We start from the raw sequence: 27579 nt of genomic DNA on the forward strand, positions 1-27579 counted from the left end.
GGTAAGCTGCCTGTTCCTTGAGCACAATGTGTACCAAGGGGAGCTGGAGTGAGGGTAGCTCCATGGGAAAGGGACAGGATTGCCACCCTGAGCTGTGTGACCATAGGCAAGAAGACCCCTCTTCTCCAAATGAGGTCAACCACACAGGTGATTTTGGGAGCCGGTGCCCGCTCAGACAGTCTGGATTTGAGCTTTGTAGGTGGATGGGAACCTGGGAGGGTTTAGAGATGCTGGGAGAACCTTTTTCCTGGGAGAGCTTTCCAAACAGGGAACAAACAGAGCCACCCTGGGCCCCGCTGAGAAAGGATCCTACTGGAAGCTCTCGCCACTGTCTTGCTCCACGCTGGTGGTGATGGTGATGGTGATGTCATCAATGCAGGTGGTGAGTGTCGTGAACAGAAGCACAGACCGCTGCAGTCCCGCCGAGCTGAAGTCAAAGTCTGTGTTGTGGACAAAGTAACCCTTGGGATATCCAGGGTGGGAGAACTGTGGTTTGCTGGACCCCTGCTGTGGGTTGTTTAACCTCAGCCCACATGTCTGTGGCCTCCCCAGATCCAGGCCCCTCCACTCTGTGAAGGCAAATCTGTCCCTAGCAGGAAGACTATGGGGTGGGGCGGGGAGGTGGGGGCGTGTGGTGGAGGCAGGATGGTAGCCACTTGCAGGTGTCAGTCATGTAGCAGATGATCCCCGGTGGTTGGATGGAGGGAGTGTGTCATTGATGGCAACAGTGACGGGGAGGCAGGAGGGCAGGGGCCCCACCTGGACCAGGCTGCTGATGTTGGCCTTGAAGGAGAGGTAAACCCCCATGCTCTAGCACATCGACCCCGTTCACCCATCACAGACACTGGAGATATGGGGAGGGGGCAGCAGCTCAGTGCATGAGGAGGGGCCATGTTATCGGGCACTCCCTCATAACTTGCAGCATAGAGCTGAGGCCTGCCAGCCAGATGGGAAGAACGGCATCCCAATGGGGTAGAGGAGGTCACCTATCCCCCTACACAGGGAACAGCCTCCAGGGCAGAGCAAGGAAGGGCCCCTCACCGTTCCATCCCAGGAGACAGGCTGGGTGGCACCTGGGACTCCCATGCGGTACAGCAGCCACACCCACCCACCTGCCCTACCTGCTCCTGGCTGCACTCACCAGAATGGCATAGGAGTGGGCACTGCCAATCCTCAGCACCACTCTTCTCTGCAGGTCCTGGGTCCACCACTCTGGCAAGGTCACTTCCCATTTGTGCCACACCCAGCTGACAAAATGCCATAGCCGCCAGTCCTGGCAGATGTTCTTGAAGCTGGAGAGAACCTCCATGTCCAGGGTGGGGCCAGACTATGGAGAGAAGGGCGATGCTCAGCTCCTAGGCCCCCAAACAGATCTGGGACCAAGGTACATTCCTGCCTTCTTTGCAGAGCTGACCTCAGGATGTTTAAACTGTCTCCACCTCCCCATCCTCACGTCCAGCTCTGTGCAGCCCAAGACGCTCTGGCCCGACTACTGGGAGGAGTGTTTGGGTGGCTCATGCCGGTAATCAGTGCTTTGGAAGGTCAACATAAAACGATGGCTTGAGGCCAGGAGCTCGAGACCAGCCTGGGCAAAGTAGTGAGACCCTATATCTAAAAGAAAAATTTTTTTAATTAGCCAGGCGTGGAGCCCCCAGCTAACTTGCAAGGCTGCGGCAGGAGGATCGCTTGAGCTCAGAAGTTAGGATTGCGCCACTGCGCTCCAGCCTGGGCAACAGGGCCAAGCCCAGTCTCAAAAAATATTTTAAAAATTAAAAACAAACATTAAAAAAAAGGACACTGCCCGGGCTCAGCCTTCGCCTGGGGAGGGGGCTCGGCAGGGGCGCTTCCTCCTCCTCCCACCTCCTCCGCAGCGGTCCTCCTGGGCCCCCTCCCTGCCCCACTCCCCCAACCCAGCGCTCCCAAGCCCACTGACCTTTAACCTCCTCTGGGCCCCCAACCCCCGGGCGACCAGGGGAAGGAGCCTGCGAGGCGGCCCGGGCTCCCCTACTCCCTCGGCCCGGCTTCTGTTTGCCTCCCGGCCGTTCCCGAAGTACCGCAGCAGCGGCCGCTACCACCGCTCCTGGAAGCCCCGGCGCCGGTCGTCGGAGAAGTCGGCGCGGAAGCTCCAGAGGTCGTCCAGCTCCTTGCGCTTCCGTGACGGGCTCTCCCGGGGGTACAGCATCCCGGCCTGCCTCGCCACGGCGCAGCCACACATCAACCGCCCTGGCGCTGCCTAGGCCACCGCCGGCCTGGAAGCCAGGCTTTCCGCTCTGCTGCTCGGCTTCCGCAGGAAGCGCGGGAGGAGGCCGGCGGGCACGTCGCTTGACGTACTGAGGCCATCGGCGCCATGTTGGTTGAGGGCGAATGCCAGGTCTGGAGGGGAGGGGGAGCCGGGAGCTGCTGGGTAGTGCCAGGGACTGGGAATCCAGGGCTAGACCTTTGGCGAAATGGGACCCTCACACTCAACCCCAGTCAAGAAGGGCGAGGTCTTCCACCCCGACCCAGGCTGGACGATCCAGGGGGGCAGGCCAGGACAGAACTGCTGAGATGTGAGATTCCCTATTTTCTTCAAGGAGCACCTCCACTTGCTTTCCCCAGCGTGACTCCTCTGAGCAGGACCCAAGGGAACCTCTTCCATGCCTGCCAGGCGCAGCGGTGGCCCTCGCCTGTAATCCCAGAATTTTGGGAGGCAGTGGTTGGTGGATCACTTGAGGCCAGTCTGGGCAACATGGCAAAATCCGATCTCTACTAAAAAAAAAAAAAAAATAGCTAGGTGTCCTGTTGGGCACCTGTAATCCCAGCTAGTAGAGAGGCTGAGGCTGGAGAATCGCTTGAACCTGGGAGGCGAAGGTTGCAGTGAGCCAAGATTATGCCATTGCACTCCAGCCTGGTGAGAGACATATCACACACACACACAAAAAAACAGAAGGCCAGGGCAGTGTCTCAAGCCTCCTTGCTCATGCCTATAATCCCAGCATGTTGGGAGGCCAAGGTAGGCAGATCACCTGAGGTCAGGAGTTCGAGACCAGCCTGGCCAACCTGGCGAAACCCCATCTCTGCTAAAAATACAAAAATTAGCCAGGCATGGTGGCATGCCTGTAATCCCAGCTACTCCAGAGGCTGAGACAGGAGAATTGCTTGAATCCAGGAGAGAGAGGCTGCAGTGAGCTGAAATTGCACCACTGCAGTGTCTAGCCTGGATGACAGAGCAAGACTCCATCTCAAAAAAAAAAAAAAAGAAACTCAAAGGGAAATATAAACTTAGATCTAGAATCATTTAGAAACATACAGTATTGGCTGAGTGCAGTGGCTCATCCGTGTATCCCAGCACTTTGGGAGGCTGAGGCGGGTGGATCACCTGAGGTCAGGAATTTGAGACCAGCTTGACCAATGTGATGAAACCCCATGTGTACTAAATAAAAAAATTAGCTGGGCTTGGTGGTACAACCCTGTAATTCCAGCTACTGAGGCAGGAGAATCGCTTGAACCTGGGAGGTGGAGGTTGCAGTCAGCCAAGATTGTGCCATTGCACTCCAGCCTGGGCAACAAGAGTGAAACTCCATCTCAAAAAAACGTAAGAAAGAAATGTTCATGATGCCTCTCATGGTGGTTGATGGTGATAGCTATAACCAGAAAATCAGAAACAACCTAAATGTTCAGTAGCAGAACTCAGCTCAATATACTACATTACATGATATTTACAGGATGTATTGAAATATTATAGCCTGTTAAAAGCCATGTGTTGGGGCTGGGTGTGGTGGCTCACACCTGTAATCCCAGCAGTTTGGGAGGCCGAGGTGGGCAGATCACCTGAGGTCAGAAGTTTGAGACCAGCCTGGCCAACATGGTGAAACCTTGTCTCTACTGAAAATACAAAAACTAGCTGGGTGTGGTGGTAGACACCTGTAATCCCAGGTACTTGGGAAGCTAAAGCAGGAAAATCACTTGAACCTGGAAGGCAGAGGTTGCCGTGAGCTGAGCTCATGCCACTGCGCTCCAGCCTGGGCAACAGAGTGAGACTCCATGTCAAAAATAAATAAATAAAAATGAAAAATAAATAAATAAGGGCATGTGTTGGAGGAATATTTGATGACATAGCCAAATACAAGAAAATGAAAATCAGAAAATAAAAATTCAGGATTCTAATTCAGTGTCACACACAAAGAAAGCACACTAAGATGCTAAAGGCAATTCTCCCTAGTGTGCTCATGACTAATTTTCGTTTTCTCTGTTTTACTGCGTGGTTTTTGGAGGGGAGTTAACAGCTTTATTGAGATAAAATTTACATACCGTATCATTCACTCATTTAAAGCATGCAATTCAATGATGTATTCACAGAGGTGTTGCAACTACCACAGTCAATTTAAGAGCATTTTCATCATCTCAAAAGGAAACCTTGAGCCCATTAGAATTTCCTATTATCTGTTTGCCTCCCGCCCCTCCCTAGCCACAGGCAACTGCTGATCTACCATCACTGTAAATTTGTGTGTTCTAAACGTTTCATAGAAATGGATTCATACAATATAAGACCTTTTATATCTGGCTTTTTTCACTTAGTGTTTTTAAGGTTCATGTATCAATACTTCATTCTTTTTTTTTTTTACAGCTGAATAATATTCCACTGGACAGAGTATCACATTTTGTTTATTCATTTATCAATTAATGGACATTTAGATTGTTTCTACCTTTTCAGGTATTACGAATCATGGTATTTTGAGTGAACGTATGTTTTCATTTCTCTTGTGTGTATACCTTGCTATAGAATTGCTGGGTCGTAGGGTAGCTCTGTATTTAACATCTGGAGGAACTGCCAGACTCTTCCATGGCAGCTGTACCATTTTACATTCTCAGCAGCAGTGTTTGAGTTCCCATTTCTCCACATCCTCACCAGCACTTGTCTTTTATTTTTTATTTTTTATTTATTTTTTTTTTTTTGAGACAGAGTCTCCTTTTGTTGCCCAGGCTGGAGTGCAATGTTGTGATCTCAGCTCACTGCAACCTCTGCCTCCCAGGTTCAAGCAATTCTCCTGCCTCAGCCTCCTGAGTAGCTGGGATTACAGGCCGGTGCCACGACACCTGGCTAATTTTTGCATTTTTGGTAGAGATGGGGTTTCACCATGTTGGTCAGGCTGGTCTCAAACTCCTGCCCTCAGGTGATCCACCCACCTCAGCCTCCCAAAGTGCTGGGATTACAGGTGTGATTCTCAGTGCCCAGTCCCTCCCCCGTTCTCTAGCTTGGCGTCTGCCTGCCCACAGGGGTCCCCACGGAGGAGCCAAGAGACGGTTCCCACGTGCCTGTGTGCAACCATGGCAAGTGAGCCTGGAGCCTGCAGGAGGGAGGTGGAAAGCCAGGATGTGGGGAGTGTTTATGAAAGTGCTCCATGTGCATCGGCCTTTAAGTCTCCTAATAGCTCATGAAGACACTATTATTAGTTCTGTTTTATAGATGAGAAACTCAAGGTTCCAGCAGTGAGTAAGGCCAGCCAGTAAACACAAGGCCTGGATCTGACCCCAGGCAGTCTGACTCCAAAGCCTGGGCCTTAACTGCTGTGTCAGGCTGCCTGGCAGAGAATGTGTGGGGGCAGGCCGACCTGTCCTGGGCCAGAGGGAGTCAGGAGGGCTTCTTGCTTTTTGTGTGGGCCTGGGACTCTGTGCTGTACCTGTAGGCCTTTCCTAGAAAATGTGTGGGTGTCAGACAGCTGCAAACTTCTCAAATTGGATCCGCTTTGTGTGTTTGCTTTTTGAGACAGCGTCTTGCTCTGTTGCCCAGGCTGCAGTGCAGTGGTGTGATCTCGGCTCACTGCAACCTCTGCCACCTGGGTTCAAGTGATTCCCCTGTCTCGGCCTCCTTAGTAGCTGGGATGATGGGAGCCTGACATCATGCCTGGCTAGTTTTCATATTTTTAGTAGAAATGGGATTTCACTATGTTGGCCAGGCTGGTCTTGAACGCCTGACCTCAAGTGATCCCCCGACCTCGGCCTCCCAAAGTGCTGGGATTCTAGGCGTGAGCCACCTTGCCCAGCCTGATCAGCTTTTGAATTCGCTCAGAACCTGAAGGGATCCTGTGGGCACTTTGGGAGGCAGAGGCAGGCAGATCATCAAAAGTGGGGGTACTTTTCCAAAACTAATGATAGAAATTTTTTGTTATTAGATTAGAAACCTGAGATTGTTCAAGGAAGGACATACCTACATTTGGTATGTTTCCTTTCTTTTTTTTTTGAGATGGAGTCTTGCTCTGTTTCCCAGGCTGGAGTATAGTGGTGCAATCTTGGCTCACTGCAACCTCCACCCTTCAGGTTCAAGCGACTCTCCTGCTTCAGCCTCCCAAGTAGTTGAAACTACAGGCACGTGGCACCATTCCTGGGTATTTTTTTTTTGTATTTTTAGTGGAGACGGGGTTTTACCAAGTTGGCCAGAATGGTCTCCATCTCTTAACCTCGTGATCCACCCACCTCAGCCTCCCAAAGTGCTGGGATTACAAGGTAAGCCACTGCACGTGACTTCTTTTCTTTTAAAAAAAAATCATAAGCTTTATTTTAATTTTTTTGAGACAGAGTCTTGCTCTGTTGCCCAGGTGGGAGTGCAGTGGTGTGGTCGTGGCTTACTGCAGCCTCAAACTCTTGAGCTCAAGCGATTCTCCCACCTTAGCCTCCTGAGTAGCTGGGTCTATATGCATGAGCCACCAGGCCTGGCAATTTTTTTTCCCCCTGCAGAGACATGGTCTTGCTATGCTGCTCAGGCTGGTCTTTTTAACTCCTGGCCTCAAGCACTCCTCCCTCCTTAGCCCCACAAAGTGCTGTTTTGCAGTGCCAGCTAAAGGACCTGGCCAGCTTTATTTTTAGAGCAGCTTTAGGTTCACAGCAAAATTGACCCAAAAATGATATAGAGACTTCTCATACACCTGCTGTCCCCTCATACCCGCAACGTCCCCAACTACTGGCATCCTGCACCAGAGCAGTTCATTGTTACAAAAAAAATTAGCTGGGTGTGGTGGTGTGCAACTGTAGTACCAGCTACTCAGGAGGGTGAGGTGGGAAAATCATGAATCTGGGAGGCAGAGGTTGCAGTGAGCCACGATCGCCCCACTGCACTCCAGGCTGGGTGACAGAGCAAGACTCTGTCTCAAAAAATAAATAAATAAATAAATAAATAAATAAAAACTATGAAAACAAGTGAAGATAGTATGACAGAAAGTGACTGTTTGGGAAGGGCCACTTTAGAGTGGACAGTCAGGTTGGTCACCTTTGGCCTGAGGACTGCATGAGGAGAGGGACGTGGGTGAGACCTCCCAGACAGGACTGGGCTTTGCATGCCTGCGCAGTGGAAAGAAGGCTGGAAGTGAGGCAGGAGAGCTGGGCATGGGCCACTGAAAGTCAGCTGTTAGCAGCATCATCATTAACTTTCCCTGTTTGGGTCTCAGTTTTGTGGATTTCCTTGTAAGTGGGCCAGAGATGGGCCTGGGAGACGAGGTTTGGGAGAGAGGTTCCCTGCCAGCAAATCCACTTGGGAAAAGCAGTGAGGTGTGTCCTTATTGAATTTTGGAGTCAGCAAACAGCCCTCTAGGGTCTTATGAGGTGTGGCAAAGGTGATTGGCTCAAGGATGACTGGATGCAGTCTTGCTGACTTGCCAGGGGCACTCAACAGTTCAGCATTTTTTTTTTTTGGAGGCAAAGTCTCACTCTGTCGCCCAGGCTGGAGTGCAGTGGTGTGATCTCTGCTCACTGCAATCTCTGCCTCCCGGGTTCAAGTGATTCTCCTGCCTCAGCCTCCCAAGTAACTGGGATTTTTTTTGTATTTTTAGCAGAGACGGGGTTTCACCATGTTAGTCAGGCTGGTCTCAAACTCCTGAACTCAGATGATCCACCCACCTCCGCCTCCCAAAGTTCTGGGATTACAGACATGAGCCACCATGCCTGGTCACATTTTAGCTTTTGCCAGGTGGGAATCTGGCTTGGGCCTTTAACCCTTCTCATGGGAGAAAGTAATTGTGATTTATTCTTTGAACTCTGCAGATTTTCAAAAGCATTTTTGTTATATATAAGAAGTCAAGGATTGTGACAAACTAGAAGGTATGGAGTGGAGGAGAGGAAACCTAGGGAAGGTTGCTGCTACTGAGTGCTAAACTGCACACTGAGCTCCCTGGTAGCCAAAGCAAAGAGAGAAACTAGATGAACCATATCACATTCTCAGCCTGTCTCTAGTTGACAGCAGTCCTGTAGACAGGGAGGTTCAGGCCAGTGCCTTAAGCTTGCTTGTCCTAATTCTCCTCCCTTCTCAGTCCCCTTGGTCTCCTGCTTTCTTCTTGTCAGTATTGCAGGATTTATGAGCCTTTGCTAGCAGCATGTTTCCTTTGAGGGCAGAGATGAAGTCCACTGAACATAGTTGATTTCCTGGTGCCCTTACGGTCTCACATAGGAGATGCTCAACATGTATTTTTTGAATGAGTGAATATAAGAAGGTTGTTAGGGTTTCTACTGAGGCTTTGCTGTCCTGGTCACAAACCTTTCCCTCTCCCTATTCTTGGCCTCCCCTTTTGCTTTCCTTCTTTCATGAATCTGCCTCTTGCTGGAAAGAGGAGGTCTGGGGTGCTGTGGGCACCTACTCTCTCTCTGAATGGTGGGAGGAGCCATTTATTCTTGTCTTCCTGGAAAGCAGCCCCACCACCGTTCCACCCTCTCTGCTGATGCCTCCCTTCCTCTCAGCGTTTCCTGCACCTGGGGCAGAGGGGCTCTGGGACCAGCAGAGCAGCACTATTCCACACTTTGGGCAGGTTACCTTGCTTCTCTGAGCCTCAGTTTCCCCACTGGGCAAGGGCTAATACTTCTCCCCTATGCTGCTAAAGAGGAACCAATCACAACTTTATTAATATCATTTTAAAGCATTTTATCAGAGGTCTTCAGAGTTTTACTTTTTAAAGCAATTATTCCATTGAGACATTTTTATTATAAAAGTTTTAAACCTAAAGTTAAGATATTAGCATAATAAACCTCTACACATCCATCATCAGATTCAACAAAACAGTATATTTTTATTGCTTTACTTTACCTTTTTTAAATTTTTGAGACAGGATCTCGCTCTGTTGGGCATGCTGGAGTGCAGTGGCATGATCACGGCTCACTACAGCCGTGACCTTCCCGGGCTCAGGTAATTCTCCTTCCCAGCCTCCTGAGTAGCTGGAACTATAGGTGTGCACCACCGTGCCCAGCTGATTTTTCTATTTGTTGTAGAGATTGGGTTTCACCATGTTGCCCAGGCTGGTCTCAAACTCCTGGGCTCAAGTGATCCTCCTACCTCTGCCTCTCAAAGTGCTGGGATATCAGGCATGAGCCACCACAGCCAGCCTAACTATTTTTAGCTACATCCACATTACATGAATACAGCTTCATTGTAAAGCAGTCCAACATTTCAGATAAGTTTTTGTTAGGGTCTTTACCCATATGCTTTGAGGAGTTTCCTAGGCTTTTGACATATGTGCGTGTATATGTGCGCACAGAAGAGGTTTTATTTACTTATTTAACATAAAATAGTATCATACTGTCTGTATTCTATAAGTTGTTGTTGTTTTTGATTAACTATACGTCTTAGAACACTTTTTTTTTTTGGAGATGAAGTTTCACTCTTGTTGCCCAGGCTGGAGTGCAATGGCATGACCTCTGCTCATTGAAACCTCCTGGGTTCAAGCGATTCTCCTGCCTCAGCCTCAGGATTAGCTGGGATTACAGGCGCCCGCCACCATGCCTGGCTAATTTTTGCATTTTTAGTAGAGATGGGGTTTCTCCATGTTGGTCAGGCTAGTCTTGAACTCCTGACCTCAAGTGATCTGCCCCCCTCAGCCTCCCAAAGTGCTGGGATTACAGGCATGAGCCACCACGCCCGGCCTTAGAGCACTTCCTACACCAAAATGTGAAAGTCTAGCTTCTTTTCAGCAGCTTAGTCTGCACCACGGCTAATTTCACCACCACCCCCACCCCCAGCAGACAGTCGTCAGGCGTTTCCAGTTGTTTTGCTGTGACAATGTCGCAGTGCATGTTCCTCTCTATGACCCTGTGCACAGATGCACATATGTTTAGGAAAATATTTTGCATTGGAATATTTGGGTTCAAATGCATGCACATTTCAAGTTATAATAGTGTCAAGGTGTGGTGACTCACACCTGTAATCCCAGCATTTTGGGAGGCTGAGGTGGGCAGGTCACCTGAAGTCAGGAGTTTCAAGACCAACCTGGCCAACGTGGTAGAACCCTGTCTCTACTAAAAATACAAAACTTAACCAGGCGTGGTGGGTCGCGCTTGTAATCCCAGCTACTCAGGAGGCTGAGACAAGAGAATCGCTTGAACCCGGGAGGCAGAGGTTGCAGTGACCCAGATAGTGACATTGCACTGCAGCCTGGGTGACAGAGCAAGATCCTGTGTCAAACAAAACACCCCAAACCCAAAAGCCTTTTTGTAAGCCAGCGTGTCAGCCTTCTCTTTGTGGTTTCTGCCTTTTGGATCTTGCTTAAGAAGAAGCAAGATCTTCGGATCTTCCCTACCAAAAGGTTAGTTAAAAATTCCTAATTGTTTTTAAAGCTTAGTTCTTTAATCCACCATTTGTTCACAGCACGGTGGCAGCTCTTTGGGAAATGCTGTTTCTGTTGGTACATGTTGAGACCCTCCCCTCCTCCCAGCCCGTCCCTTCCATCTGGAAGTTCTCCGGCCTCTAGCAGGCTGAATGCCTCTCCCTCTGCCCTTCCTGCTCAGTCTCCAGCATACAATTCACTTCCCACCAGGGCCAGATGCTAGCCTTACCTGAGACACCCTTCTCCCCAGCCCATGGTCCTGAGGGTCCTCGGACGTCCTGCTTTCTCCACCCTTCGTGTGCCCTCTGCCTCTTAGCTCAGGCCTCCTCATTTCTTTCCCTAGTTTTGGCTGCCTCTAATGCATCCTCCAGTTTTGCAGCCCGAGAGATCTGAAAGCACCCAGGCACCAAACTCCAACTTCTGATCTGGCCAGTTCCCTACTTCAAGGCCTTCTGTGACTTTAGCGCTTAGGATAAGCTCTGCCCTCTTAGCCTGGCTTAGGAGCTGGCCCCACCCAACCTCCTAGACTTCTGAGGTCCCAGGTGAGCGCCTCTGGGAAGACCCTGATGCTCTCTGGCTGTGAAGGGCCCTTGCTCTTGGTCCCCCAGCTCCTGCCCCTCTCTGAATGGTGGCACTTAGTTCTCAGTGGCACTGCGGGCTTTTTTTTTTCTTTCCGAGATGGAGTCTCACTCTGCTGGAGTGCAGTGGATCGGTCTCAGCTCACTACAACCTTCACTTCCTGGGTTCAAGCGATTCTCCTGCCTCAGTCTCCCGAGTAGCTGGGATTACAGGTGCACACCACCACGCCCAGCTAATTTTTGTAATTTTAGTAAAGACGTGGTTTCACCATGTTGGCCAGGCTGGTCTCGAACTCCTGACCTCAGGTGATCCACCCCCCTGGCCTCCCAAAGTGCTGGGATGACAGGCGTGAGGCACCTCGCCCAGCCACTGTGGCCTCTTGAGGAAAATCATGGACACTGCGTCTGTGCACCCCTGACCCCTGAACCCCGCGCTGGTGCCGAAGCTCGGAGCAGGCGCTCCACACGCGCTCCTTGGGCCAGGCAAGCCTGAAGGAAGCAAAGAATAAAGCTGGGATTCCCGGTGGCGGGAGACACGGCGAGGAGTCCTGATTTCCCTGTGGTTCACGGGAGGGTGTGGAGGCCACAGAGGGCGGGCGGGCCAGCCCCCCGCCCCCGCCCCCCGGCGCTGAGGCTCCCACGCCCCCTTACCCGGGTCCGCAGGGCAGGCGGCGCTGAATATCGCCATCAAGCAGCGGCAGGGGGACATCACTGCGCTTCTCATCGCCGCCAGAGCCAACGTCAACGCCCACGCAAAGGGGGCCTTCTTCAACCCCAAGAACCAGCACGAGAGCTTCTACTTCTGTGGGTGTCCCCCCCGCGCCCGGCGCCGAGTCCGGGAGGAAGGAGGAGGGAGAGGGAGGGAGGGAGGAGGGAGGAGGGAGGAGGAGGGAGAAGGGAGGAGCAAGGAAGGAAGATGGAGGAGGAATGAAGGAGGAGAGAGAGGGAGGGAGGAGGAAGGGAGGGAGGGAGGATGGAAAGGGAGGAGGGAGAGGGAGGTGGGAGGAGGGAGAGGGAGAAGGTCAGGGAAGGAGGAAGAAGGAGGAGGAAGAAGGGAGGAGCAAGGAAGGAAGAAGGAGGAGGAATGAAGGAGGGAGAGGGAGGGAGGAGGGAGAAGGAGGAGGGAAAGGGAGGAAGGAGAGGTAGGATGGAGAGGAAGGAGGGAGAGGGAGGAGAAAGGAGGGAGAGGGAGGAGGGAAGAAGGAAGAAGGCAGGAGAGAGGAGGGAGAGGGAAGAGGGAGGAAGGGAGGAGGAAGAGGGAGGAGGAAGTTAGGAAGAGGGAGAAGGAGGAAGGAAGGAGGGAGGTAAGAAGAGGGGAGGAAGAGAGGACAGAGAGGGAAGAGGAAAGGAGAGGGAGGAAGGGAGGAGAAAGGGAGGAGGGCAGAAGGGAGGGGCTGCCTCACTCTGCACTCCACCCCCACGGTCAAGAGGCTCTGGTGCCCCAGAGGACAGAGCTGGGCCAGGAGGAGGCTGGAGATGTCCATCTGGGAGGACATCAGTATGGACCAGAGAAGGAGGGGCTGGGAGGTGAGAGGGGGAGAAGCCCACATTCCCCGGGGGTGTCACCTGGTGGTCCTGGAAGCATCATCCTGGACATCCCTCTGAGGGAACAGAGACCTGGGAGAGGCCAAGGAGGCAGCCACATTTTACAGGCGAGGAGACTGCTCTGTGAAAGGGAAGGACTTGCCCCAGTGTAGCTGGCATTGACTTCGGTGTGCCGGGTCCAGTGCCTCTCAGGACTGCAAACAGGGAGTCGGAAGTCGAGAGTGAGAGGACCAAACTCCTCTGCCTGACAAGTTACAGAGTCCAAAAGCAACTGGGGTTAGGATGCTCTACAAAAACAAATGGAAATGCATAATGTAGACAGAGTGAAATCCAGCCGTTTAGAGCACGGTTCTGTTCATTTTCACAGCATGGACGGTTGGCTCACCACCACTGCAATCAGGACAGGAACCACGGGCTCCGGAAAGTTCTCTGCGCAACTCTGTTGCAGAGGAGACCCCTCCTCCCATCCAGTCTTGCCTGACTGGTGATCACCCATTTGTTTTCTCTTCTGGGGTTTTGATGATGGAATCTGGCTCTGTTGCCCAGGCTGCTGGAGTGCAGTGGTGCAATCTTGGCTCACTGCAACCTCTGCCTTCTGAGTTCAAGTGATTCTCATGCCTCAGCCTCCAAAGTAGCTGGGACTATATTCTGGGTAGTTTTTTTTATCAGCAGGACTAGCTAGCCTGTGCTCTGGGCAGCCCTGGGTGTCCAGGTCTGGGTGTCCTGGCAAACAGGGTATTGTCCAGTTCCTAGTGTGTACCATTGCCCTGCACGGAGAACCTGGTTGGGGCCAGTGTAATATGACAGGTAATGAAAAGTGCTCTTCAAAAATGCAAAGTAAAGCAGAGAGGACAGGCATTAGGATTTCTGTCTGTGGCAAGAGAGGGGTGGATTTTAATTTTATTTATTATTTTTGAGATGGAGTCTCCCTCTGTTGCCCAGGCTGGAGTGCAATGGCTTGATCTTGGCTCACAGCAACCTTCGCCTCCCAGGTTCAAGCAATTCTCTTGTCTCAACCTCCCAAGTAGCCGGGATTACAGGCATGTGCCACCATGCCCGGCTAATTTTTTTGTATTTTTAGTAGAGACAGGGTTTCTCCATGTTGGTCAGGGTGGTCTCGAACTCAGGTGATCCGCCTGCCTTGGCCTCCCAGAGTGCTGGGGTTACAGGCGTGACCCACCACCTTATTTTAATTTTAATAGAATTAAACAGTTCAATTTTAAATAGAGTTAAATAGTTTTAAATTCTTTAGTTTTAAATAGAGCCAGTTAGGCTGGATCACTGAAAGGTGACGTTTGAACAAGTACTTGAAGGAGGTGAGGGAGCGAGGGACTGGCTGTCTATGAGCAGAGGGAATAGCCAAGCAAAGGCCTGGGGCTGGCCACGTGTTGGAGGAAAGCCATTGTCAGGGGAGTGAGTGATGGGAGAGGAGGAGAGGTCAGAGGACACAGGGCTTTGTGGGTGTCATTGGAACTTGAGCTTTCATTCTGGGGGAGGCGCTAACAGGTTGGTCTGGCTGCTGTACCCAGAAGGGTACAGAAGGGCCAGGGTGGCAGCAGGGAGGCCAGTCAGGAGGCTGCACAGTGATGTAGCTTCATCCTCCCCCACAGAAGCAGGAGATGGGGAGAGGACCAGGGAACCTCACTTGCCAATCCTGCTGAGATAGGATGTGGGCCCCAGTCCTGCAGCTTGGGGAATGCTGCTTGCGACCTAAGCCAAGGACCCAGAACCCAGCTTCGGTGCCCTCCTCCCCCAGGCAAGACGCCCCTGGCCCTGGCGGTGTGCATCAACCAGTCCAAGATCGTGGAACTGCTGATGGAGCACCAGCGCACCGACATTGCCTCCCAGGATTCGCGGGGCAACAACATCCTCCACGCCCTGGTGACCATGGCCGAGAACTTCCAGACGCAGAATGACCTCGTGAAGCGCATGTACAACATGATCCTGTGGCGCAGCGGCAGCTGGGAGCTGGAGACCACGCGCAACAATGACGGCCTCACGCCACTCCAGCTGGTGGCCAAGATGGGCAAGGCCAAGATGCGGCCCAGGGTGCGGGGTGTGGGGCCCGGGAGCGGTAGGCGGGGCCCCGGGCGCGGGGGAACAGCGGTCACTCCCTCAGCCTCCGGGGCCCTCGACGGGGGATCCACAGAGCACAGCTGCGGGCTTAGGAAGGTCCCAGCCTGAGGTCCAGAAATGCAGTGGCGGCAGAGGTGGGTTTATTCTGAGGGGCCCCACGGAGCTGGCGCCATTCGGCCTGTGCACCCGATCCCCACATTTCTGTCCCCAATCCACCGCGTTTCCATCCCTTGTCCTGCAAGGGCTGCTCTGGGGGAGCCTGAGGCTGAGGTGATACCGTAGCCCCCGCAGGGCTGAGTGGGTGACCCTCGGGGACTTCTGCCCCTCATGAGGACGGGAGTTTCAGGACGGCTGCTCCGGCCCAGAACCAATGGTCTGCCATTTCCCAGTTATGGAGAGACCCCAGCCTGGCTGTCGGGTTGGAACTCCATGCCACGTCCCCAGCAGAGTGTGGCTGCTTCGGGCCCTTCTTGCCTTGTGTGATGTGGCTGAGAAGTCGAGGCTTAGCTGGGAGCCTTGGTGAAGGCTGGATGGATCTCTTTCAGGGGTTGGAGTCATGGCTGGACCTCATGTTCTGGGGGACTGATCCTGGGGACCAAGCGTGTTCCTCAGCCTCACTTTCTCTGCCCTCTGCGAGGAGGCCATGGCTCCCTGGAAGCCGAAGGAGAACGCTGGGGGGGGGTGGCTATTGTGTAATCACAGCGTTGCCAGCCTCAGGGTACCCACTCCCTTCCCCTCTCCCCCATCTCCCTCCCCCTATTCCCCTCCCCTCCCAACCCCCATCAGCTGCCCTGAGGGCCTTGATTCTGTCCCAAGTGGCCAGGGTTGGGCCCCACAAGGGCCCTATTTATTCTTCCATGGGGGAGGAGGAGCTGGAGAACAGCTTCAACAGAGGAGGGATTGTGTGGCTGCCTCCCCTCGGCTTCTGCCCACCCTCAGGGCCACAGCTTGCCGAGGCTTTGAGGAATCAGCTTGTGGTTGCAGATGGAGCTTTCTCCAAGGCCGGCTTCCCTGTGTGACACTGGCGTGTGCTGCCCCTGCTGCCCCAGCCCAGGGAGGAGGCTTCCTGCATGAAGCATGGCCCCAGGATGCCCTTGTTCTCTAGGGGACAGTGTGCCTGCTGTGGCCAGCATGGGGGAGGCACCTGTCCCCTGCTCCCCTCCTCTGTTCCATGTCCTCCAGAAAACTTTTCTGGATGCTGCCCAGGTTGCCCACCATCCTGGGGCTTTTACAGGCTGGGGTTCGGGACTGAGAGACTTGGCCTTATCCCTTGGAGCTCTCTGGCTAGACTCTCATGACAGACAGGTTGAAACCCCCTGGGTCAGCTGAGACCAGGCCTTGGATGCTGTCCTTCCCAGCAGTCCCTTCCTCTTGGGTCTTGAGTTGGTGCCCTAGGAAGCCCATGTCCCCATCCTGGGGTGACCCAGGGCTTAGCTTTCAGAATGTAGGAAGCCAGAGAGCAGCAGCTCTGCATCCAAAATCCGATCCCTGCACTTGGATCCACCCAGGAAGCTTTGCAAAATAGACTCCAGGTGCTGAGTCTCAGGTAGACCCATGTTGGGGGAAGTTGGAGAATTCAGAGACTCAGGCCCTGCCCAGGGTCTCTGTCTAAATATAGAACTGGTCAGGTGTTTCTGCTGTGAGGGCTGCAGGAAATGGGAGAGGGCTAAGTGCTCCCTGCCTGCTGGGCCTTGGTTTCCCATCCATCACGTGGGGCATGGAGCCTCGGCTTTATTAACTGTGCTGTGAGGCCATGTTGAGTGTTTGAATACTGAGGATTCTGGAAAGGCTGTTGTAGTAGAGCATGAGGGTGCTTAGCACGGATTGGATGATACTCCTCATTGTAGAGATCTGGGCTTCCATCAAGGGTGGGGAGGATGGGGGTCAGGGAGTGGCTCTTTCTTCTCTTGACCTGTACAGAGATGGGGTTTCACTCTGGCCTCAGACCTGGCTTGAGCGGTTTTCCTGTGTTTTGGCTGCTCTAGTGTTGGGGCCAGCTCGGCCCTTCTTTATCCCTATTCTGACCACCCCTCCTCCTTCTTCCTGGACCCTCTGCACCCCTTGGCCCTGACCCACAAGATGGGGTGGCTGCAGCTCTTGGGGAGGATGTTTGTGCTCATCTGGGCCACGTGCATCTCTGTGAAAGAGATGAGTGGCCACTCGGCCCTTCTGTACCATCCCTTAAGGCGGGCAGGTGGCAGTGGGCCTGGCCTTCATCCCTGTCTGCTCTGCCATTACAGCTGGGGAGCTTTGGGGAGGCATTTCCTTCCCAAGCCTTAGCTCTCTGAGTTGGAACAAATGAATAAAGCTGGCCTATCCTCCCTACTCCATCCATCTACTTCTCTATCCATCTGCCCAACTCTCCACCATTTACCGTCCCAGCCCCTCAGTGTCCATCCTCCTCTCCGACCCCCATCACCCATCCGATCACCTGCTCTCTTTCATGGAACCAGCCACTCATTCATCCATTCCTATGCCCACTCATCCTTACCGACCATCCTTCTATCCTTCATTCAACCATCTTTCCATCCCTCCATCCATCCATCCATCCCTCCATCCATTCATCCATCTATTTGTCTGTCTGTCCATCTCTCCATCTCTCCATCCATCCATCCATCCACCCATTCATCCATTTGTCTGTCCATCCATCCATCTGTCCATCCATCCATTCATCCATTCAATGAATCAACCCATGTAACCTGAACACCTTCTATATATGTGTGGCCCTGGAGGAGGTGATAGGGATGGGATGAGTTTACCGTCTTTGAGTTCATAGCCTGGTGGGGGATACAGTATGGGCACAAATATCAAGACTTGACAGTAGACCAAACAAGACCCTAAGCTGGGTTCAGATCAGTGTTCAGAGGAAGGGAGGTGAGTTTTATCTGGGGCCAGGGGATAACAGATGCTCGAAGGCAGACCTGGCACTTATTCTGGTGGAGTAGGATTGGGCATGAGGACCATGGGGACAAGGTCACTACAGGGCGGGTGTGGGGAACAGCATGAGCAAAGGCTCAGAGGCTGGATTTGGGGAATGAAAGGTAGCCGTACATTGTACCGCTTTGCAGGTTCTGGGGTGAGAATGGGGTAAGGACTGAGGGAGGTGAGATTTGAGGGTACGCCCATCTTCACCGTGGAGCTGCCTATGCCCCCCCAGGCACAGGTCCCCTTTCATATCTGTCACCGGGGCTCCAGCCGGGCCTTCGCACGTTCAACCCTCACTGAGTCTTGGTCCTGGGAAAGCACCCCCCGCTCAGCTCCCCCAGCAAGGGCCATGAAGAGGGAACCACTTTTCTCTCCTTCCTGGCCTTAGGGCATTGTGATCTTCCTGCTGAGACCCTCGGATCTGCAGTCCATCCTCTCGGACGCCTGGTTTCACTTTGTATTGTAAGTAGGTCTGGCGCCTTGGCTACCACCTCACAGGCGGGGCTGACGTCCTGTGTGGTGGCCACTGCGTTCCCCTTGAAAAAGCATCCCAGGCACTCTGCCACAGGGACACGCCAGGGATCTCCTCTCCCTCCTAGCCGGAGACACATGGATGCCAGTGGACAGGATCAGAAAACTTCAGGGCAGCCAGGCACAGGGGCTCACCCCTGTAATCCCAGTACTCTGGGAGGCCAAGGGGGGCACATCACCTGAGGTCAGGAGTTTGAGACCAGCCTGGCCAATCTGGTGAAACCCTGTCTCTACTAAAAATAAAAAAATTAGCTGGGCGCGGTGGCACACACCTGTAGTCCCAGCTACTTGGGAGGCTGAGGCAGGAAGAATCATTTGAACCCAGAAGGCATAGATTGCAGTGAGCCAAGATTGCGCCACTGCACTCCAGCCTGCACAAGAGCAAGACTCCGTCTCAAAAAAAAAAGGAAGAAAAGAAAGAAAGAAGACTTCAGGCAGTGCCCACCATCTGCTGGTGGCAATGGCCGACTCCACCTGTCACAGAGCCCCAGGCAGAAGGCAGCATGGGGAAGGCAGGAGCAGGCTTAGCGTCCTGTTAGGTTTTGACAAAGGGATGTTCTAGTCACATGGGGCCCTAAACCCCCTAGTTATGGGGACCTAGAAGTTGCTGTCTGTGACCTAGGCAGATCAGGACTGGAAGGTACCTGAGAAATTATTGATATCGTCTGTGGACACCATCAAAGCAGGGAGGTGAGTCACTCAGAGTCACACGAAGCTCCAGCCCTTGGTCGTCTTCACTCCAAGCTAGTGCTGGTTTGATGATCCCAGGGTCCCAGGCAGAGAGCCCAGCTCAGCAGCCTCTGCAGGAGCTCACATGTAGCTGACATCACGGCGTGTGTGACCTCTGCCTCTGAATGAACAGAAGTTGATTTAGCGCTGCTGCTATGGAGCAGAACAGATTCTGCAGCTTGGGATGAAGAAAATCGGGCTTGGAAGCACGTTAGACCCTACTCAAGTCTCTCTTCTGAGCATTTGGGAAGCTAGGTCTCTAGGACCTTGAGTGTTTCCAAATACCTAGGTGTTCTAGTAAGTAGGTTCCCCGCCTTCCAGAGGCATGAATTGAGTTCTTCATCCCTGAGGGCAGGGGAAGCCCCCAGATCCTGCAGGAAATGGGTCAGCCAGTACTGCCCCACAATGCAAACCACGTGGGAGGAACTATTATGATTCCAGACAAAATCCACTTACTCAGACACTGGTTTTAGTGCAGACAAAAAGCGCCAAGGCATTATCTTGCTCTTCACTTTTTTTTCGAGACGGAGTGTGACTCTGTCGCCCAAGCTGGAGTGCAGTGACACAATCCTGGCTCACTGCAACCTCTGCCTCAGCAATTCTCCTGCCTCTGCCTCCTGAGTAGCTGGGATTACAGGTGCCGGCTACCACCACTGACTAATTTTTGTGTTTTTGGAAGAGATGAGGTTTTACCATGTTGACCAGGCTGGCCTCAAACTCCTGACCTCAAGTGATCCACCCACCTTGGCCTTCCGGTGTGCTGGGATCACAGGCATGGGCCCCCATGCTCGGCCTCTTCTGCTTCTTGTTTTGTTAGTGTAGAGGAAGGTGTCGACATTCTTCATTTCATTCTGAAAAGCAGTTGATCAATCAACCTTTTGATTGATCTTACAATCAATCAAATTGATCTTTCGATTGATCTCTGCTTTTCTTACAACTTTGCCTGTGTCATCACTTTGGTTAACTATGTTATAACTTTGGAAACTGCCTAATGTTATAAGTAAGACAGTGTTTGTATCTAGACGTCTGCATTATGGACTGTATAGTAGCTTTTGATTTTGTATGTTTGGGATATACCGCACTTAAAAACATTTTAATTGTGGGCTGGGCATGATGGCTCACACCTGTAATCCTAGCACTTTGGGAAGCCTGAGGTCAGGAGTTTGAGACCAGTCTGGCAAAACCTTGTCTCTCTACAAAAAATATGTGTCTCTCCAAAAAAGCTGTGTGTGGTGGCATGCACGGCTACTTGGGAGGCTGAGGCAGGAGAATTGCTTGAACCCTGGAGGCAGAGGTTGCAGTGAGCTGAGATCATGCCACTGCACTCCAGCCTTGGCAATAGAGGGAGACTCCATCTCAAAAAAAAATTAATTGTGGTGAAGTACACATAACATAAAGTTACCGTCGTAACCATTGTTTAAGTGTACAAATCAATACTGTGAAGTACATTGTTGGGCAGTCAGTGTTGAGAACTCTTTCCGTCCTGCAAAACTGAAACTCCACACCTATTAATCAACAGCCCCTACTCCTCTGCTTCCCTTCGACGCCCCCCCACCATAACCACCATGCTTCCTTCTTTCCCTGTGAATTGGACTATTTTAGGTACCTTATATGTTGAGTCATATAGTACTTGCTTTTTAGGATTAGCTTATTTCACTTACCATATATCACACTTTAGAGAGATTTGAGGCTGGGAGCAGTGGCTCATGCCTGTAATCCCAGCACTTTGGGAGGCTAAGGCAGGTGGGTCACCTGAGGTCAGAAGTTTGAGACTAGCCTGGCCAACATGGTGAAACCCCGTCTCTACTAAAATACAAAAACTAGCTGGATGTGGTGCTGCACACCTGTAATTCCAGCTACTCAGGAGACTGAGGCAAGAGGATTGCTTGAATCTGGGAGGCAGAGGTTGCAGTGAGCAGAGATCATGCCACTGCACTCCAGCCTGGGCAACAGAGTGAGACTCAATCTCCCACACACACAGAAAGATTTAAAAAGTAGGGTTTGGGGGACTTATTGTGATTGGCTCATCAGTATAGATATTGGCAGTTTTTGTCATTTTGGTTAAGAATTCAGTTATTTGCCACATCTTTGGTCTACTCTAAAAATTCTCAAATCAGTGTGGGAATCAGAAATTCTGTGGGTAACTTAGATTATTTTTCTACATATTTTTTATTTGTAGAGACAAGGTCTTGCTGTGCCACTCAGGCCAACCTGAACTGCCGACCTGAAGCGCTCCTCCCACCTCGGCCTTCCAAAGTGTTGGGATTACAGGTGTGAGCCACTACACCTGGCCCATGTGGGTAACTTAAAAAGTATACGGCCTCCTGGGCTGTACCCTAGAACCTTCTGTGTCCCTGTGGATTTGTATTTTTTTTAAGTCCCAATCAGCTGCAGTCAGCCTACCATGGGCTGTGACTGGCCTCTGGTGATGCTTCTACAGGCTGAATTCTACAGTGGCTGCATGGATCTGGGGCAGCCTGATACCTATCTCTTCAGCACCCTTGACCCGGGTGACTGTTCAGGGGGTGTAGGGGAGGTTTGGGGATTTGCATGTCTTTGCCCTGATGCTGAGGAGTAGTAAGTAAGGCTGGTGTTTCCTGTGTCTCCTGAACAGTTTTATCCAAGCTCTGCTTGTGATACTGTCCGACTTCTTATACTTGTTTGCCTACAAAGAGTACCTTGCCTGCCTTGTGCTGGCCATGGCCCTGGGCTGGGTGAACATGCTCTACTACACGTGGGGATTCCAGTCCATGGGCATGTACAGCATCATGATCCAGAAGGTGCGTTGGGAGCCATGCCAGCGGGAGGGCCCTCAGAGGATGGCCACTTTTCAGATGGGGACACTGGGATCTGCAGAGGCAGAGGGGCTGACCAAGGATGGCCACTGCTCTTTTTCCCGAATGCCGTGGTCTCCATTTGCTTTCAGTCAGGCTTCAGGCATCCAGACCTTAAATCCCCTGGGCTTGTGGGGCACTGGGGAGGGGACGCTTTGTGAAGGAATGTTCTCACCCCCGGGCAGTGGCGTGCTGGTAAACATTTAACAACCACTCTGTGTGTGTGTGTGTGTGTGTGTGTGTAGGTGGAATATGCATATATAGGTGTGTGTAGGTGGAATATGCATATATAGGTATGTGTATGTATACACATACACTTATACATTTTACTATTAAAAGAGGTCTATCATGCAATTTGTAAATAATGAAAATATACAGTTTATTGTAAATTCCACGTAGCCAGTTGAGTCTTAGAATAATTTATTGCTTTTTTTTAAGACTGAATCTTGCTCTGTCCTCCAGGCTGGAGTGCAGTGGCCCAGTCTCAGCTCAGTGCAACCTCCTCCTCCCATAGTCAAGTGATTCTCCCTCCTCAGCCTCCTGAGTAGCTGAAATTACAGGCATGTACCACCACGCCTGGCTAATTTGTGTATGTTTAGTAGAAACAGGGTTTCACCATGTTGTCCAGGCTGGCCTTGAACTCCTAACTTCAGGTGATCTGCCTGCCTCGGCCTCCCAAAGTGCTGGAACTACAGGTGTGAGCCAGTGCACCTGGCTTATTTGTTGTTTTTTATTGAATTCTAGTTCTTGTCATCAACCTTTAGTTGCAATTGACAAGAGTGCTGTTCAGACATGAATGTTGGCTGCTATTCTTCTTTATAAGCAGTGATCAAAGTGAGACAGTTAAGATTTATGTTGAACTTTACTTGTTTATCAATGATGTGAGCAACTTCTTTGCTGAATTGGATGATAATTTGCAAACACTGGAAGAATCTTTTATTGATATGTGTGTGCTGTACACAGTGTAAAGGCTGCAGACAGAACAGATTTAAAAATGTGATGTGGATTAACACTTTCTCAATCACTGTCTTAAGGACTGAGCCACTGTGCCTGGCCTGTCTTTTTAAAAAAATATAACTTATTTAATTGTAAGTTTATATGGTTTAATTTTTTTTGCAATGCAAGGATTTGATATAGGTATATATTGTGAAATGATTTCCAATTTCAATTAGTTACCACGCCTGTCACCGCACATAGTTGCTATTTCTTTGTGTGCAGTGAGAACATCTATGATCTATTCTCTTAGCGAATTTCCAGCACACAGCGCAGTGTTGCTGACTGTAGTCATCGTGCTGTACATTAAATCCCCAGAACTTACTCATCTTCTAACTGAAAGTTTGATTTAGTTCCGAGTAATGGCTGTGTTTAACAAGCAGCTCACAGGCTTCAGGAAAATGTAACTATCAGCTCTTGTGAGCTGTTGTGAGCTGGCTCCAGCATGCCACTGCCCCCAGGAAGTATGAGGATTCCAGATGTCAGAACCTATGGTGAAAAGTACAGGGTAGATCACAGGGAGAAGAGAACCTGGGGCTGGAGCAGGAACAAAAGGCTTCCTGGAGGAGGTGGGATCCAGAGCTGAGCCTTGGAGCATCAGGAAGATTTGGCTGGGGGAGGGGAGAATGGCCTACGTGAAGGGATGATTAGGGTGGGGGCTGGGAGAGGGTGGGAAGCAGGAAGATCAGGGTATGGGGAATATGTGCTTGCACCTTACACTTCAATTCTGTTTCTTTCCTTGTAGGTCCTTTTGCATGACATTCTGAAGTTCTTGTTCGTATATATCGGTTTTTTTGCTTGGATTTGGGGTAGGTAATTGATTTGTAAATAATAGTAACTCCCACATCGTAAACACTTTATACAGATGTCAAAATGACAAAGTGCATGGTTGCCTCGGCAACACTTATATCAGCTACCAGTGGGGCACTTCCCATGCTTGCCATTTTCTAAGAATTTTCCAAGAATCCATCCATCCATCCATCTAATCATCTATCCATCCATCTAATCATCCATCCATCCATCCATCCAATCATCCATTCATCCATCCATCCATCCATCTAATCATCCATCCATCCATCCATCCATCCAATCATCCATTCATTTATCCATCTATCCATCCATCTAATTATCCATCCATCTAATCATCCATCCATCCATCCATCCATCCATCCATCCATCCATCCATCCATATAATCATCCATTCATCCATCTAATTATCCATCCATCCAATCATCCATCCATCCATTTATATAATCATGCATTAATCTGTCCATCCATCCATCTAATTATCCATCCATCTAATCATCCATCCATCCATCAATCTATCCATCCATTCAGCAGTGAACCTCTACTGTGGTGTGTTGGAAAGAAGAGAAGTGTGAATCTGGTCCTGCTCATGGGGAGCTCATAACAGAGCATTAGGAGGAGACTCAGGATCTTACAGCTTTGAGGGAGGTGACCAAGACTAGAGGAAGTCAGGAGCTCAAAGACAAGCTGGGAAGCCAGGGACACACATGTGGATTATAATTAGCAGCTCTGCAAAGCTGCAGGTGATCAAGAGCAGATGAGGGGTTAGAGGAAGGAGAGAAGACTCCAGGCTTTGTTAGGCAGAGGACTTTCTGCAGGATGCCAGGGCAGATACACCAGCCTGATGACACTTTGGGAGGACCTGAAGCTGGAGATGATTAATGGCCAGAGAGAAGGAGGCAGCAGGCTTGTTGTGTGGGCAAATACATGCAAGCTTGTAGAATAATTGGCCAGGCAGAGAGCTGAGGAGAGCACCCTGTTATGTTCCCCTAGCCCTGGCCTCGCTGATCGAGAAGTGTCCCAAAGACAACAAAGACTGCAGCTCCTATGGCAGCTTCAGGGATGCAGTTCTGGAACTCTTCAAGCTCACCGTAGGCCTGGGTGACCTGAACATCCAGCAGAACTCCAAGTATCCCATTCTCTTTCTGTTCCTGCTCATCACCTATGTCATCCTCACCTTCGTTCTGCTTCTCAACATGCTCATTGCCTTGATGGGAGAGACTCTGGAGAAGGTCTCCAAGGAAAGTGAGCACATCTGGCACCTGCAGGTGAGTCTAGGCAGAGACCCCAGTGTGGGGGCCTCCCCAGTTCAGCACATGGTCATTGACTACCATCAGCACCCATCTAATCATCCATTCATCCATTCATCCATCCATTCAATCATCATCCATCCATCCATCCATCCATCCATCCATCCATCCATCCAATCATCCATCCATCTATCCACCCATCTAATCATCCATCCATCCATCCATCCACCCATCTAATCATCCACCATCTATTCAGTCATCCATCCATCCATTCAGTCATCATTCATACATTCATCCATCCATCCACCCAATCATCTATCCACCTAATCATCCATCCATTTATCCACCCATTTAATCATCCAACCATCCATCCATCCATCCAATCATCCATCCATCTAACCATCCATCCATCTATCCACCCATCTAATCATCCATCCAATCATCTATCCATCCATCCATTCAGTCATCATCTATCCATCCATCTATCCATCCATCTAATCATCCATCCATCCATCCATCTATCCATCCATTCAGCAGTGAACCTCTACTGTGGTGTGTTGGAAAGAAGAGAAGTGTGAATCTGGTCCTGCTCATGGGGAGCTCATAACAGAGCATTAGGAGGAGACTCAGGATCTTACAGCTTTGAGGGAGGTGACCAAGACTAGAGGAAGTCAGGAGCTCAAAGACAAGCTGGGAAGCCAGGGACACACATGTGGATTATAATTAGCAGCTCTGCAAAGCTGCAGGTGATCAAGAGCAGACGAGGGGTTAGAGGAAGGAGAGAAGACTCCAGGCTTTGTTAGGCAGAGGACTTTCTGCAGGAGGCCAGGGCAGATACATCCATCCATACAACCATCCATCCAGCAGTGAATCTCTTCTATGGTTTGTTCTCAGGTCTGGGGTGGGGCCTGAGAATCTGCAGAAGCTCTGCAGTGTTTACACAGGTTTGATGAAGCTTTAGCCTATGTTCTTTGAGTGTCAAGTCTAGCAGGTGTGGCTGTGCAAAGGACAATGGAGGTGACACTTCTGCTCTATTTCATCCTGGCCTTAACACTTTTTACGTGCTGAGGAAACCAATACATAGGATGGGTTCAGAGGTGGTAACCAGGTTTTGGAGAAGACCGGAGACTGTCTTAAGAAATGGTTGTTGGCGGCCAGGTATGGTGGCTCACCCCTGTAATACCAGCACTTTGGAAGGCTGAGGTGGGTGGATCACCTGAGGTCAAGAGTTTGAGACCACCTTGGCCAACATGGTGAAACCTCATCTCTATTAAAAATACAAAAACTAGCTAGGTGTGGTAGTGTGGGCTTGTAGTCCCAACTACCCTAGAGTCTGAGGCAGGAGAATTGCTTGAATCCAAGGGGTGGAGGTTGCAATGAGTCAAGATCGTGCCACTGCACTCCAACGTGAGTGACAGAGCAAAAACTCTGTTTCAAAAGGAAAAAAAAAAACAGTTGTTGAAATTAGGTTTGAAAAAGGGAGAGTTCCTTCAGATATCTGCAGAGAAGCCTGTGAAAGAGGGAGCAGACACGTTCTGTGGTCACGGGAGGCAGGTGTACATGGGGCATTACAGGGAGAAAAGCTTTCATGTAACCCATTTCTCATTATTAAGGCCCTCCTTTTTTTTCTTTCTTTGAGACAGGGTCTTGCCCTGTCACCCAGGCTAGAGTGCAGTGGTGGCTCACTGCAATCTCCGCCTCCCAGGCTCAAGCAATTCTCCCACCTGAGCCTCCCAAGTAGCTGGGACTACAGGCATGTGCCACGACGCCTGGCTCATTTTCGTATTTTTGATAGAGACGGGGTTTCACCGTGTTTCCTAGACTGGTCTTGAACTCCTCAGCTGAGGTCATCCATCCACCTCTGCCTCAAAGTGCTGGGATTACAGGTGTGAGCCACCTCGCCTGCCTATTAAGGCCCTCTTAATTGTATTGTTGATATTGTTGAAGAGATACTGGAAAAATGAGGAGTATAGTGTCTAGGACAATGCAGAGGGGATTCCAAGCTTGGAAGAGGGTGGGACTAAATGGTGTTTGAACCATCCCCTACAGTGGGATTCCAGGATCCAGCACTTTCTGATAGGAAGCTCCTGCTTTTGGAAATATTTATATCTGGTGCCCAGGCTGCAGTGCAATGGCACAACCTCAGCTCACTGCAACCTCTGCCCCTGCCTCACAGGGTTCAAGTGATGCCTCAGCCTCCCATGTAGTTGGGATTACAGGTGCCCAACACCATGCCTGGCTAATTTTTGTGTTTTTAGTAGAGACGGGGTTTTGCCATGCTTGCCAGGCTGGTCTCTAACTCCTGACCTCAGGTGATCTGCCCACCTCAGCCTCCCAAAGTGCTGGGATTATGGGTGTGAACTACCTGCCTGGCCTACTTTTTTGTCTTTGAATCTGTAGATCAGCCAAACCTTTGGGATCTATGCATCAAGTATGGGGCAAGGGTGAAGTGTGCACCCTGGTGTGTGCTCTTGTGTGTGGTTGTGAGTGTGCATGAATACTCTGTAGAGGGTGTGCCCTGGTGGTGTGTGTGCTGTTTTGTGTGGTTGTGAGTGTGTGCCCTGGCTGTGTGTGTGCTCTTGTGAGCAGTTGTGAGTGTGCCTGCATACTCCATAGGCTTGCTCATGTCCCAGAGAGCCAGGACCATCTTGGAGTTTGAGAAAATGTTACCAGAATGGCTGAGGAGCAGATTCCAGATGGGGGAGATGTGTAAAGTGGCCAAGGAAGATTTCTGACTGTGTTTGTGGTAACA

The 27579-nt window shown here is 50.9% G+C and overlaps 2 protein-coding genes across 12 annotated transcripts in view; both read right to left on the minus strand.

Annotated features, from left to right (window-relative positions):
- LOC128928122 (uncharacterized) overlaps nucleotides 1–421 on the minus strand; it is a 39082-nt gene extending 38661 nt beyond the window's left edge. For all 11 annotated transcript variants that reach the window (XM_078353767.1, XM_078353765.1, XM_078353762.1 and 8 more), the window contains exon 1: nucleotides 314–421. The gene's annotated coding sequence lies outside the window, so the exon portion shown is untranslated. The remainder of the gene's footprint in view (nucleotides 1–313) is intronic.
- Nucleotides 230–13178, minus strand: LOC144576538 (uncharacterized). The gene is made up of 7 exons (XM_078355015.1): nucleotides 13068–13178; nucleotides 12821–12926; nucleotides 11789–11903; nucleotides 11496–11626; nucleotides 2055–2437; nucleotides 1142–1327; nucleotides 230–427 (listed from the first exon to the last, which is right to left on the minus strand). Exons 1-7 carry the CDS (start codon nucleotides 13176–13178, stop codon nucleotides 371–373), a joined length of 1089 nt encoding a protein of 362 aa, XP_078211141.1. The 3' UTR covers nucleotides 230–370.
- Between the last annotated feature and the right edge of the window lie 14401 nt (nucleotides 13179–27579).

Source organism: Callithrix jacchus, chromosome 17 (genome assembly GCF_049354715.1).
Source record: "Callithrix jacchus isolate 240 chromosome 17, calJac240_pri, whole genome shotgun sequence".
In the NCBI taxonomy this organism is placed as follows: Eukaryota; Metazoa; Chordata; class Mammalia; order Primates; family Cebidae; genus Callithrix; species Callithrix jacchus.